Source organism: Colletotrichum truncatum, assembly GCF_014235925.2.
Source record: "Colletotrichum truncatum strain CMES1059 chromosome Unknown Contig_0008, whole genome shotgun sequence".
Lineage (NCBI taxonomy): Eukaryota > Fungi > Ascomycota > Sordariomycetes > Glomerellales > Glomerellaceae > Colletotrichum > Colletotrichum truncatum.
In genome coordinates, this window is record NW_027222405.1 from 578,301 (window position 1) to 592,839 (window position 14,539).

The 14,539-nt window shown below is 47.4% G+C and overlaps 3 protein-coding genes across 3 annotated transcripts; all 3 read right to left on the bottom strand.

Annotated features, from left to right (window-relative positions):
• Positions 1 to 728: 728 nt before the first annotated feature.
• CTRU02_211641 (major facilitator superfamily transporter) lies at positions 729 to 2,585 on the bottom strand (the record flags this gene model as incomplete). Its single annotated transcript, XM_036732862.1, has 8 exons — positions 729 to 1,027; positions 1,080 to 1,317; positions 1,369 to 1,911; positions 1,968 to 2,022; positions 2,081 to 2,123; positions 2,179 to 2,251; positions 2,307 to 2,336; positions 2,388 to 2,585. 8 exons carry the CDS (start codon positions 2,583 to 2,585, stop codon positions 729 to 731), a joined length of 1,479 nt encoding a protein of 492 aa, XP_036575385.1.
• A 5,196-nt stretch (positions 2,586 to 7,781) lies between these two features.
• Positions 7,782 to 8,939, bottom strand: CTRU02_211642 (transposase; the record flags this gene model as incomplete). The annotated part of the gene is made up of 1 exon (XM_036732863.2): positions 7,782 to 8,939. The coding sequence occupies one exon, from the start codon at positions 8,937 to 8,939 to the stop codon at positions 7,782 to 7,784; it is 1,158 nt and encodes a 385-aa protein (XP_036575386.2).
• Positions 8,940 to 10,204: 1,265 nt separating this feature from the next.
• CTRU02_211643 (uncharacterized protein) lies at positions 10,205 to 10,606 on the bottom strand (the record flags this gene model as incomplete). The annotated part of the gene is made up of 1 exon (XM_036732864.1): positions 10,205 to 10,606. One exon carries the CDS (start codon positions 10,604 to 10,606, stop codon positions 10,205 to 10,207), a length of 402 nt encoding a protein of 133 aa, XP_036575387.1.
• Between the last annotated feature and the right edge of the window lie 3,933 nt (positions 10,607 to 14,539).

Below are 14,539 nucleotides of genomic sequence, written 5' to 3' on the forward strand. Positions count from 1 at the left end.
CTGTGTAACGGAAGCATTGTTACTCTCTTCGTTCATGGCTATACTTGTTATATACGGAAGGGAGGAAAGTGGACTTTAATTTGTGAGATTTGGGGCCGACGGTCGAAAAGTGCCGTTTCCCGATATTCATGCGGACTATTGAGGGTTTCAAACCGAATATCTTCGGTCCATGTCTAACTTGCGCAGAATCACGTTCAATGAGGAGTGGGTCATCGGTCTATCGGCCCTCGGGGCACGGGGTCACCGGCCTTCGGTCGTTGCTGGTTGATGCCGAGTGCGGCCGTTACCACCCTAAAGTCAACATAGTACTGGCCACAATTGGTCGAAGCCTATGAGAACCAGGCCGAGGCAACGTTTCCCTGCCGGATGCAATGCTCTAAAACAGATGAGTTTCTCGAAATTTCAAGTTGCAATTTGACATGCGTACCGTGTTCTACATTTTGCAACAGCCTTTTCTACCTTTTTCTATGTAGAACGAGGGAATCAGTCATGCGATTGTACTATGTTATATGGGAAAGGATAAATAAAAAATGTGTCAATCGTTTTGCATAACCTTTAAGGATAAAGGAGTACTTTATCATCTCGTCCGGCCACAACTCGTCGTCATTGCGAGGCATGAAAAACACATGACTGACTGCACAAGATTTAAGTATAAATGCTTCTTACTAGCTATAAATTTCTCAGAGAAGTTATCTAATGATATGACATCTACGTTTTGAAAACCTTGCTTAGTAGACGTAAAAGACGGTAGTCTCATCGTTGCTGGATCTCAACTTCCTGTTTCGCTGCTTCATGATCACCTTCGCAATCCAGGCTAGGCCGGCAGTTGCGATACTAAAGGCGGCGCTAGCTGCCATGGCTGGGACGTATCTAGGCTCATCTGCTTTGTTCCAGAGGTAAGGAGTCCAAATGAAGCTGATGTTCATGATCATGGTAACCATAGAAATGGCCACTGCCTTCTTTTCCTTAGTCTGACCGCAGACACTGCCGCACCAGCCGAGAATCAAGGAGTTTACACCATAGGTACCTAAAATATGTTAGTAAAACAACAGGGTACAGGTCATTTATATGAAACATACCAATCGTAAATATACACATGGCTACGTAGCGTCCTGCCATGTTCATTGTGGCCGGTGCAATAGCGAAGCCAACGACGGCAACCGCCTTGGAAATAGTGATGTGCCATGTGCGCTCGTTAAACTTGCCGGATGACCAGGAAACGGCAATGGTGACAGCACCGGCGATGAGGTAAGGAGGGCAGGTAAGCACGAGAGTCAGAGTGGTGTTGAGACCGAGGGTCTTGATTACACTAGGGAACTGGTTTCGTTAGCCTTAAGTTTTGGGTTTGTTACCGTATGGAGATCTTACGAAGTTCTTGAAGCCGTTTGCTGCCAAATGCATGTGCGCCATTGCGCAGAAGATCCAGACCATGGGGTCTTTGGCGGCTTGCTGTAGACCCTTCCAGGTGCTGGTCTCGCCCTTGTTGCCGACGGTGTCAAGCTCCATGCGGTTGTAAGCGAGGTCACGCTCCTCTTGTGTCAACCACTTTGTGTTTTGAGGGAAGTCAGGAAGAATGAAGTATCCAACAATGGCGATCAAGAAGGTAACGACACCCTGAAGGATGAAGAGCCACTTCCAGCCAGCAAGGCCTGCAGCACCGTCCATGCCGTGAAAGATACCGGCTGCAATAAGGCCTGCAAAGGCAGTGGCAAGGATGTTTCCGGTGTACAAAATGGCGATACGGGTTGCAACCTCCTTACGCGTGTAGAAGAGAGAAAGCAGGTAGACTGCGCCGGGGTAGTAGGGAGCTTCAGTGAGTCCAAGGAAGAAACGCGTCAGAAGGAGGCCGGTGAAGTCCTTGGATACAGCAGTCAGAGCACTGACAATAGCCCAGAGCATCATCATGATTCCCTGGTGTGTAGATGTTAGCAAGTTTCTCCGGGCTTTTTTCCAGCGGATTCCCTTACCATGTACCGACTGGGCCTTGTGCGAGTGAGAAACATGTTCGATGGGATTTGACCTCTGAGAGTTTGTAAGCATGACATTGACATTAAGGGGTGCGGAGATAAGATCTTCTTACAGAATATAACCGACGAAGAGAATAGAGACACAGGTCTGATATTCTGGAAATGTTCAGCAACAGAATTTGAACGTGTTAGAGATACACTGTGAACATACGGGTTCCGGTTAGATTCAAGTCCGCTTCAAGGTCGTTCAGACGTGCCAGCGCGATGGCGTTACGGTCAAGGTACTGCAGAACTGGAGGTGAGTAAAAGCTTTCGTTAGGGACATGAGCCTTTGCCTACGTTAAGCCAGTACATCGACCAGAGCATCGGCTTTATCAAAGTTAGCTTGCGAATTGAATTAAAAGTAAGTCAGCTACTAACCATGATCCATCTGTCCAGCTTTTTCACAAGAGCGATCTCCTTAGGGTCTGTTTTCTCATGGGCACCGGAGTAGTCGATCTTGCCATTAGTCCTGGGAATAGGTTTCTCAGGGTTCTCGTCCTCGAAGAACTGAGGCTCGACGTCCTTAGTTTTGGTATCGTCGGTGGTGACATGGCTGTTGGTGTTTGTAGGAGCCATTATGGCGGATGGGGCTTTGGACTTCACGGAAGCCTCTAACACAAGGATGATATCAAAGATTGCGAAAAGACAACGACCACTGGTGTTTGCTAAGCCTGGAGCACCGTGAAGAATAGCTTCAACCCAATTCTCAGCCGCTGGGGATGGGGGTGCTTATGTACTTTATCTGTGGTGGGGATGCCCAGACTTCGAGCTCGCACAAGACGAGTTTGTAGAACATGGGCACAAGGAGCGTAAGCTCCTATCCACGTCGCCTTTTCATAGCGTGCCTGGGATCGAATGGGAACATGGGATTTAGGATAATGGGACACCCATACCAGTTTACGCCAAACATTACATTTCTTCCTTTGTTTTGCCAAGACATGCCCGACATGTCCCGACAATCCAAGACTCCATTGGGTGCCCAGACGGATGGTGATCGCATCCCTGGAGCTTATGAGCGGGCGACTGGGTTGGTGTATGTCGGCTAGTTGCTATTAACACCATCGGCAACATGTCTTGTCTTACTGGCTTGTGCTGCAAAATCCCGCCGCCATGTGAATACCAAGCGTGGATAAAGCGACATTGCATCTCTTGCCCTAGCTTCTTGGCAAATGCTGATGTCGATCCAAGACGAGCCTGTACCCATTCATGTCATACTGTGTAGTAATGTAGACTGCCGGACGAGGGTGAGAGAAAAGTCCCCGGAAACTTCATGATGGTTGTCTTGGCTCTGTGGCCTCCTGACTCGCCCCAGGCCAACGCTGGAACGCCCTCTGGTCGTTCGTCTGGTGATTGAACGTGGACGGAAAAGGTAAAATGCCCGTTCATATGGTTCTTTGGGGGGCCCCATAGGCTCCAGGCCGCCCGCGGATGTGGTACGTGTTGTGGGAGAGCAGTCTTCCCCATCCGGGGTAAAGGGAGCTTGGGCGGTAGGGAGAGCTGAGCGTCTCCATGTCGTTGAGGGGTCCCGCTCTGTCCCCGCGAGCTTTTGTTCGCGTTCCCTCTGGTTATCTCGCTGTGTGCATGGTTTTACGTGGGGGGAATGGAGTGGCGGACATGGGGAGGCAGTCGAAGGACAATACGGGCTTGGTATGGTCTAGATTTTTGAACACCAATACCGACTTCGCCAAGAGAAAAGTGCATGCGGGTTGCAAAAAAACTGGCGTCGCGCCAAGTTGCGCCAACCGATGCCAACCTTGTTTCAAGCTTAGCCAACATACTGGAGCGCTCATTAGCTTTTCTTGGGTTCCCTTGATGTAGGAGACACAGTTGGTGGCCCTGGGGGACGAGGTACGTCCTACCAGGCTTGTTTAAGCCCTCATTCTTGGCTCACGCCAGGTCGACGTTGTCGTTGGATCGGCACTCGGGAGACAAGAAAGCTTCCTTGATAATGTGGCGCGCTAGAATACATCTTTCGCGCTAGAACTTTGCTTGAACTCCTTGAAGAAACCGCGAAAACTTCTAGTCGACAAATTAAAGTTACAGCTGGAGCCACGGCTAGGTATAGAAGTTCAGAAAAGGAAGCTCGCTTTTCTTAGTCACAGGGTCCGAGAGCCCTTGCGTCGACTAGAGCTGAACAAGGAACATATTTATGGGGTATGGGGTAGTCAGGCTATGCATCCTGCTAATAATGCTATGAGAATGTATGTGTGTGTGTGTGTCTGCAGCAGTTGTTTTTTTCGGAAGATCCCCGTAGTACAGATGGACCCAACCACCACAGGGTTTGAGAACAACAAAGAACCAATCGTGTGGGCTACAATACTGGTGGCATTATGGTAATGATGATGTGGGACTGCAGATGACCAGCCGAGAAGGGCAGTCTAACCTGTTCATCTTGCGTACCACTGTTCGCGTCATCAACCGAGAGGGGGGTTGACCGCACTGGCCCCAATCTCATCTCTCCTGAGTGGGCCTGCGTAGCAACACAAACCGGTGGTCACAGTGGTGTGGATGCATTGTTAGACCTGCCAACGACAGACTGATGGCAAAGGAGATGAGGTTTCCCCAGATCTCAAACCCCACGAGAGTTCTGCTGGACCCAGCTGCAATCAGACCGCACTTTGGGGGCCTCTCTTGCTGCTGCAGTAGTATGCAGTCATCCGTAAATACACACGTGCATATATATGGTAACCCGGACCAAAGGTGCTATCACGACCTTCGTTCTACGGGCCATCGGAGACCACCTTATGAGACACATTAACGGCTTCCCATCGCTAGTCCTCTCTATTCGCTCACTTGTCGGCAGCCGCCTTCAAAGCGCTATGCTGGATCGTCCGTGGCCAAGAGTTTTTGGTGCAAAACTCAAGACGCCCAGTGGAAAGCCAAGAAAAGCATGCGTCGAAAGGTAAAGCTGGGCGTGCATGGCTGACGCTTGTTCTCGGCGACTTGGCGAGAGGGGAAGGGTGAGGGGGATCTTATATGTGTGGTAAACCGTGACAGAAGCATCTTCTCCCATCCGTTAGTTAACAAATCAAGGTGTGTGAGCCTGGATGACAGTTGGGTAGCCCCCTGCTTCTTCCCCAACTTTACCCCAAAGCCCAGCCTCCGGGAACGCCCACAGCGCCCAGATTGGGTATAGTTGACCTTGGAGTTTGCTTCTTGGAACTCGGTGACGCCGGAGTGAATGCCGTCAGTGGCGGCGGGATGAAGGCCGTTGATAACAACACACAAGGTAAGGCCTGATATCTACCAGCTGTCATTTTAGTATCAAATGAAAAGATCTAGCATTTCCCATGATTCAGATGTATTTGCCTTAGATTTTACTCCCCATGGGGTAGTCGCGTGGCCCAGTGTGGAGGAAAAATTCAAATCATTGCGCTTTTTACTTTTTTCGCCTCTGCAGCCACCTCTGATTAAAAAGGACCCCAATGTCACGTAGTGGATTGGCAAATCGTATGTCCGGATGCTGACTAGCTGCAGCTTCACACAGCAGACGCTTCCCTTGGTCCAATGAAACAAGGGACAATCATGTCCGTGCCGCCTGTCCTGGCCACCCTGTGGTATCATAGGCGTCGTCTTCCACCAGCCAGTCGACATGTACGGCGCTTGCCGAACCCTAGCTGCTTTTCCTTTTCCCTTTGGAGTCTTACTGCATGGACGGAACCCCGGACTGCTGCTGCATCATACCGCCAGCTCAAAATCAACGCGGACTTCCGACATCATTTCAGTGTCTTGAACAAACCTGTCCTCGTGATGTTGGCCTGACATGGTCCTTATTTCTTGTGGCTGCAGAAAATGAATAGATCATTGGATCCTTCATGATCGAGATGGACTGGGGGCTGTTCGATGGCGTCAGCCGTTACGAAAAGTGCACATTCACGCCTTATAACCCCGCAGTCTGGAAAGGTAGGCATACAAAAAACTCCATGGATTCATATTGTGAGAGAAAAAAGAGCAAGTATGATGAATCTTCCTATATCCCAGCTTGAGACTGTCCTTGGTGAGTTTGATATCTGACAGTTCAAAAACCTGTCAGCAAACCCCCCACACAACCAGCTGGCATCTGACCTTTCCACTGTTCCATATCCAAGGTAAGAACTCCCATGTCAGCATAAATCTGCGCATCCAGTCATAGAAAACGTCCGTGTCTGAGCGTTCATCAACCCTTGTGGGGGCTGTCAGGTAATGTTGCATCCGTGGCCCTCAGTCAAGTATTGGCAAACCAGTAATGGAAACGAGAATAGGCCATAATTGGCCAGCATGTTTCTTAAGCCACCTGAAGACTGGGCAGAAATGAAACGACCCTCGATTCCACAGTCTTCTTGTGCAATACAGTAATCATTCTTGGGTAGCATGCAGAAGCATGAAACGTAACGTCCTACATTTGAAGGGGCAATGGTCTCTTTATAGCTTTCACACTGCCTGTTTTACCCTTTAATACAGTCGCCGACACAGAGCCTCGGATCATAGCCCGTCACCATGGAAGGATTCTGAAAACAGTTTATGTAGCTTCCTTTAACACGACGCTGCGCCTCCAGCCCTGGTCATAGGAGAGCAGTGTCTAAGCATAAATCCAGATAAGCATAATGTGTCACCTTACTATCCTTTCAACTTTGATAGAGGCAGTTCTTTTTGTTGCTAATTAAAATGCTCAACTACCAATAGTCAAGGCCGTGTGTGACACTTCTTACCACAGAGCAATGATATTTTCGCCCAGAGTATTGCAATCCCTCGATGAAGTAATCAATGGTCCTGAACCCAGTGATAATACTTACATGGCGCCCCCATAAAACTTGACAAACAGTTTTGGCATGGGTGATCTTTTACGTTGTCCATTACGCCCGGAAAACATGCTCTAATACTGGCACCAATGTTGATGATGGGACCATTCCTGCAGGCCAAGTCTACACACGGTCCGCCAAGCACGTATCAACAAGGGGATTGGAGTTCGGGGCCTGATTTGTATCCCTTGTTCCGGCTTGTCCCGCTGGGAGGGTCCTTTATTGATGTTCTCCGAATTCAAACCTCGGAACATGGGTTTCTGTCACAAACGTCGACATGCACAGGTCAAAGAGTGTTCTGTCCTTGCTGTCATTTTCTTGTCATCAAGTTGCAAGCATATCCACTTAGTCCTCTTGGTTGATACTTTCAATACAGCCGAGCGAGCATTATTTCTTGCCTAAAGGATGCGAGGGAGCTCGTATTAAAGGCAGTGATCGTCACTTTGACGTTGGTAATTAAATGTCAAGCAGAAGATGGCTAATTTTCAGAGTTTCAATTTCATATCCCATGAGTGCGCAGGGCATCATTGCGGCTACCATAAATCGGCCTTAGCAGTGGTAAAACACCCAACAAGAGTAACTGCTTTGTTGAAGACGGCTACAGTTATTTAACAGCGCCAGTCTCTTGCCCCAATGGACGAGCTCAGAGTAGCATGTGAATTCAACCCTTCAAAAATGCACATCTAGACATAAAGACTTAGATTTATCAGACGTTCTGGTCTACCCGCTTTGTACATTGCAATCTTCGTAGGTTACAGTATCGTTGGACAGATGACATTGTACATATCACGTTCTATAAGTAAAAGCCTCAAGATTGGATGAATATGGCAAGAAATTAAATGATTGGTTTTTCTAGCCTAGCGCTGCCTTTCGAATTGTCATCTTAGCCAAGGTACCTAGGTAACAAGTAACGTCGCACACCCACTTCTCGCACACCCCCACATTTCGCACACCCATAAATTGGGTCATCATGAGGTATTCATCAACTTCATAACTATAAGTCTGATTCGTCTCCTGCAACTGTGATACTATCGCCAGTTTTAATAGGTAATTCAGGCTCGCTAGATTCATCTGAGCTATCCTCAATTTCGCCAGCCTCAATTTGGGCTTTGTGAATTGCCTCAATGTTGGCAAACTTCGAATTTGGGCTCATTTGGACCTTACGCCGCTTCCGTACCATTCCAGCCTCAACTTCTGCTTCCAACATTGCAATCTTCTTCTCTGCTGTAGCCAATTGATAGTCCTTTTCATCAAATCCCTTTTGAACCTTCCGAAACAACAGTCGCTGCGTTTGCTGATCTTTATCCAACTTGCTGAATAAGCTAAGTTGATCATATAGATCAACTGTCTTCTTGGGCGTTGACCAGGCTACTATGGATGTAGCAGATGCCCAGTTTTCGTCTTTTCCACCATCAGAGGCCCTCATAGGCGTAGAATAGCCTGGCTTTGAGGGCTTGGAAGCATTCTCAAGCAGTAGAGGGCTCATGAGCGGTCGAGCTATCGAAATGGGCCATAGTCCTGTTGCTTTCCAGCCGCTTCTGATATTCTTGCTTGAAAATGCCATCTGGCGTGCTTTTCCATAGCAGGTAAGAAAGTTCCGTTTGCCTACAACTGTAGAATCGTTGTGTTGAATGAGGTATCCAAGCTCTTTTCGATAGGTCGCCTTGAGAGGCCCAAAGACTGCTTGGTCTAGAGGTTGGAGAACGTGGGATGTATGTGGCGGTAGGAAAAGGAGATATATCTTGTGTTTATAACAGAGATACATAAATTCTGTTGTTTCATGACTGCCATGACCGTCTAGGATCAATAGTCTCTGCTCAGAGGGATGATCAGGCTTAGTCAGAGGGATAAAGATGTTCTCAAGCCATTCCACAGCTGTAGAGTCTGAAGTCCAGCCATTCTCAGTTGCTGTGAACTTCCAACCACTGTAAATATCACGTTTATGGATATCAAGAGGAAACCATTGTTGTTGAACCGATTTCCCTCGATAAATAACAAGTGGAGGAAGCGCCTGACCAGTTGCAGAGACACACTCAAGCATAGTTGTCCAAGCCCGAGACCCAGGCTGTTTTTTTCGCATTGATGAGCTTTCTGATGATCCCAGTACTAAGCCATTTGATCCTCTGCCTTCTAGGATACCAGTTTCATCCATGTTATAGCGATGATGTGGTTTGATCGCCTTGATCTCTGGAAGGGCGAGTTGTTGAAACCATTGCCTGATTACATTAGTTGAGGCCCCATTGACACGCTTAGAATCGATGGCTCTAGCTCTATGAACCTTGATTGATGGATTTCTCTTAATAAAGAACTGAATCCAGTTTCTCCCAAGTGGCTGGGTAGTGCCTCTGATGTCTAGGATTCGCTGGGCAAATTCCTTGAGTTGTTGATGTGTTGGCGGCAGCCCTAACGCCGCCTGGATACGCACCCATTCAGCTAAGTGACTTTCCTGTGCTGGAGATAGCTTCTGGAAGCTAGAGAAAGCTACATTTCTTGCCTGTGAACCCTTTAATCGAGACTGGAGGGTTGATGGTGGAATTCCAGCATCATGAGCTGCCTTTCGGACACTCTGCCCACTTGCAACTGCATTGAGAGCTTGATTGACTTCTGTTTCCGTATAATGGCCCATTAAGCGTATAAGAGTAACTATTCAAAGAATTATAATAATCGCTGTAAAAGTGGTGAAGATATTAAAGAATGTTGAAGAGGGTAAAATTCTACATGAGTGTTACGGCCAGCTATCTGACAGTAGGGTTCTGCTAACAGAAGGTGCAGTAAGAGACTAACACTGGTTCGTAGAGGTCGTTCTGGTAGATCGTAGGGTTAGGGTAAGGTGATCAGTCTTACACTATGGTAACGAGGTTCTTAGTATTCACAATACTGAGAGGTAAGCTGAAAGTCATTCGAGGATGAATCACAAGTTGATTGCTGAAGAACTATCTAGAGGGCTTGAGCAGGTACTCAAGTCCTGGTCTATATAGGAGTCTATCTACACGTATTGTCTGTAGTCGTTGGAGATCATATTGATCGAACATGATCCGTTGGCCCCCAACTCTTCTTGGATCATTCTGACCTAGAATGATTCATCACGTGACTTGTTCCGTTCTATAGTTCTTCCGTTCCGAGAGGTTACCTTTTGTTCCCGTGGCCCTGCATACGAAGTCCTGTCATAACCGCCCAACCGAGTGGGTCCTGTTAGGTGTATCTAACGGGTCGTAACAATGAGCGATTTATGGGTGTGCGAAATGTGGGGGTGTGCGAGAAGTGGGTGTGCGACGTTATGAAATAAGTAAGCACAAAACGGCGTTGAAAATGATCTCTTCGCTTCCCGTGATGTACCTCGCTGATGCTAATAGTCGTTTTACCATCTGTGTCGCCACAGGTTATAGAACCTAGCTTCGCTCTTCATCATATGATGCCTCACAATTTGGAAGTCAACCCCAGAGCTCCCCACGCACCAATGACTAGCCCGGATGTGGCCCTGAAAATTGCTGCGCTCGGCACTCCTTCTTGCCAGCAAACGAAGCCATCAACAAGACCGACACAGACTAGCAATGCCATGATAATGTCTACTGCGAAGAAATCTCCTCTGAGGTAAAAAAGAAGCTGCGCCATTCCCAAGGTTGATAGCCGAGCTCCACTGAGAAGGAAACACGCGTGGGCTATGGGCGACTGTGCAAATCTTTCGGGCAGCCCAAACGAATGAATAGCTCCTTCTGGATCGAATACAGACACGAGACTACCCAAGGTGTGAGCGACCGCGACGAAGATAGGGAATAGGTGGGCGAGGCGGAACCGCTGAGATACGTTGGCCAGTGACATGGCTGTGCTGTTTTGAAGGGTTGAAGTCGGTAATCAATGTGCGGCCTGAGGGTTTTCTGGTAAAGAACAGGAACTCGATTTGATATTTAAGATGAAGAAGCCAGAGCGGTGGTTGCATGGGCATCACCAAGCCAGCACTGTTATCTCACTTTCGCTCAACGCGGTTGAAAACAAGCCCTAGTCGATGTCAGCACTAAGACTTGGTTAGGTAGCCACGGCAACAGCAGCAGTGGATAAGATTGGCCAATCTTATTGCTAATCATATCATCGGTCAATTCTTTGGCCTACCTGATACTAACGCCTGATGGGGGTTTCAAACACAAGTAAGTTTTCGGCCAGGTTGCTCGATGCATCTTCCGCTTGCCATCTACCATCACATCGAGGCTTTAGCTTTCAGAGTATCTGAATTGGAAGCTCCAACTGCTTTCTCATTTGCCAATATGAGCTGGAATTTGATACCTGTATGTCAAATTCCGATGTCCTTAACTGTTGCAGGAACGACTATAACTCTGAACTTTTACATACACTAGGTAGATGGTGCTTATTACGACGAAGACTGGACACTTTATTTCAACATGTCTCCCCAGCGTAGCCTTGTTTGTTGGTTTGATAGTTTGTTGCCTGTCTAATTGTAGAATTCTGGATCTTAATCTACATACTTATTCACAGTCTAGCGCTTCTTTTCCACAAAATTTATCAGAGTTCTTTTCTATATACAGTATTGGATCAACTATCGGACTTATAAGTTCGGAAATTCACTCTTTGCTCCTGCAGTGGCTGAACTGGCCTAAAAGTCGAATGCTATTACCCACACTAGTATTCCCACCTCCACTGGTATTAGCCTTGGATAAACTTAGAAGTATAGCAGTTTGGTGTCATCTAGTCTATCTTGAATCTACGTGTCAATTCTATGTCTGTTCTTCTATGAGATAGGGCCGAGTAGAGGTCTTAAATGAAGGCCATCTCCTCGTCAATTGGGATAGTCCTATCCCTTAATGGTTGAACCTAACTGTCCTGCCATTGAGCTTGATGCGTCCCAGACACACATGCCAGGGGTTAATGCACCAGCGAACAAGATGAAAAGTCTTGCTGAAAGCATCAACTTTGGGAATTCTGTTTCGCACATTTTCCTCAAAAACAGGACATTTAGTATTTGTGGTTCTGATATGTCTATTGCTTTTGCCCTGTCCGACGCTCCTTTCACATCGCAATGTTAGTGTCCATTCCGCCATTTCACCAAGTAAGAGAAATATAATGCATGGTATCAATTGTTAACAGTGTCAAGCCTATATTTGACCGCTTTGTTGAAGGCAGCCGTTAGCCGATAGAAGATTTACGACCCAGTATCTCACAAATGGGTGATTTCATTGATGTGCTTAGCCGTCAAGTCACTTCTTGACGGATATATGCCTTGGTAGGTCTTGAAACTCTAGCCAGTTGGTCGCATAGCTTACATCTCTCAATTTCCAGAATGAAGGAAAATTCTCTGAAACCCTTTTGGTCGTGAAAATAACGTCCAATGAGCCACGTGCGCTTGGGATGATCAGCTTTATCCACTTGAGTAAGTCAGAGCTTAAGCCGAGCAATTGGGCTCTCATAGGGTAGAATCCTCCACTGGAGGCAGCGACATATATCTGCTCTGGAGTGATTGTTGTGTCTTGTAGAGGGGTAATTTGGGAGTCTGATCTCAGTGCCTGTTCCAATGTTTCCGGTTACAAGGCCTGAATGCTGCGCGTGACCGAAAGTGTGGTTTTTTTCTTTTTCTCTTTTGGCACTTCTTGGTGATTATCCGATGCAATGTTCGCGTGCAAGATGATTCAAGTTATTGATGGCTTAGCCCCCCTTAATAAGCCAAACATGCACAAGAAGCTGGGTCAGGATATGGAAAGAGACAGTTTACAGCATGTTCAGCCGCGCAGAAATCTGCTGATATAGATTGTTCGGCTCGTCATGAGTGCAGCCATATCTGCGCAAAAATCTCTACTGACAATTTCTATAACATGAGGAATGATAAGCGTGATCCGCCGCACGGCTCTGCCAGTGAACTCCTGTAGAACACTTTGAGATTCCCGATGTTGTGACTTCAGTAAGCTCACATCGGAGCCGAACTGGCCATGTTTTGAATGTTTTCAGAATCAAGCGCTGAGAGGAAGATGTAGTCAGCAGTTATCCGAGTAGTTGTGTCTTCCAATTGTCATTTTATTGTGCGTCGTGGATCACAAACAACCAATGCTTGCATTCTTATCTTGGCTTTCTTGAAAACCAATCAGGTGAAAATATCTTAATCGTCGCTTAAGTTGATTCTACATCCATGGATGTTAGTGTTTGTAGCATCAAAGATGCTTAATGGGAATCGTATCATTTCATAGCTATCGACAAAATTCTGCTGGCTAAATAAGAATTGGCGCGTTTGGCACACCTGCTCTGGAGTCTGGACTTCGTCTAAGTTGCGAGATCATGGGCCTCTCTTTCATTCAGCGACCATTTTCGTCATGATCACCAGAGAGCCCCAGCGTGTTCCTGACTCTGCTGTAGAGTCTGGCCCCAAGTCGTTCGTAATAATTTGTGGTGCTTCCAAGGCTGGAAAACTCGCCGTTATCAAGTTTCAAGTGACCATTTTGGTACACTGGCTGATCAGGTTTATTTCCTAGGACTGGAGTTGTGGAAGCGTGCCATGTTGATAGTTTTGCGACCTCAAGCTTTTGGAGAAAAGCCCGAGCTGATCGGACTCTATCAAAAGATCTTAATCAGTAGGGATATATAGCTGGCAGTATTCCCTTGCAACAAGAGAAATCTTTCGCACAATTCCCGCAGAATTCCCGGAGCTCGGAATGAATACGGGGCCGGTAACCAGGTTTTGAACCATGGAAACCCCGTAGTTCCCCCGGTTCAGGCCCCGTCGGGAGGTCAAAGCACCCGGCGCTTTGACATCTGGTTGAACAACCCATCTCATTTGTTTCCCACACGTGTAGTTGAGGAGCCGAGAGCCGCGGATCCCTCGTTGGCAGGATGAGCCATGTTCAGTGTCGATCTTTCACCCACATGGCCGCACAATGCTGGTGCGCATCCCTTCAGGATCCGGTGAGATACGGAGCTTCAAAACTTGACCCTTCCCATAAATACCATCTTTGGCAAATGTGGACAGTGGCTCGTTGGATCCTTGGTAATTTGTATCAAAGAGTTCCTTATTAGCATCGAAGAGAAGCATTGGATGTTTGGCTCGGGCCCAAGTCTCATGTATGCCTGTAAAGATATGAGCGACTGTATAGGAAGAAGGCTTGAGATCACACTCGTTGCTGAGTAATCTACTGGTGGTAGCACGCTGGCTCGCAACCATTGAGGCTGAGTTTTCTATCAGCAGAAATGTCGAGAGTAAAAGGATCATAAATGGAGACAAGCATTGCCCCTGTATTCCACGCCGTACGTGGTTGAACTCTGGTCATAATTCGGTTCCCCCGGCTAAGATCGTGCTACGACTGTCCAGTTTACATGAATCGCAGGCGGGGTTTTGCCTCGCTGCACTTTCCAGAATCGGAAGTCGGAATATTCGCAATCAGGAGATTCGGAAGGCAACATTTCAAGCTTATTTCCGGCCCGCCGGTCGATTGCGCGGAGACCATTACTAGATGGGAATCAGCTTACCCACACACACACAGCAGGCACACAAACTCACAATCGCGCGGTGCTGGCACGAAAGCCCCTCTGTTCCTGCAGACAGGGCTCTTCCTGCAAGGCACTTGGCCACCCTGCATTTAGGATCACAAAAAGAAAAACTTGGGTGTCTCGGAATTCCCGTTGAGTTCGATTCTGCAGCAGCAGGCTGTGACCTTGATTGTCACCACGATCACTCCGAGACGTATCAGGAACGATAAAGAGAACATGTGCTTCTTGCTTCATGTTAACGAAATAATATACTAAGGGCTATTTTAATAT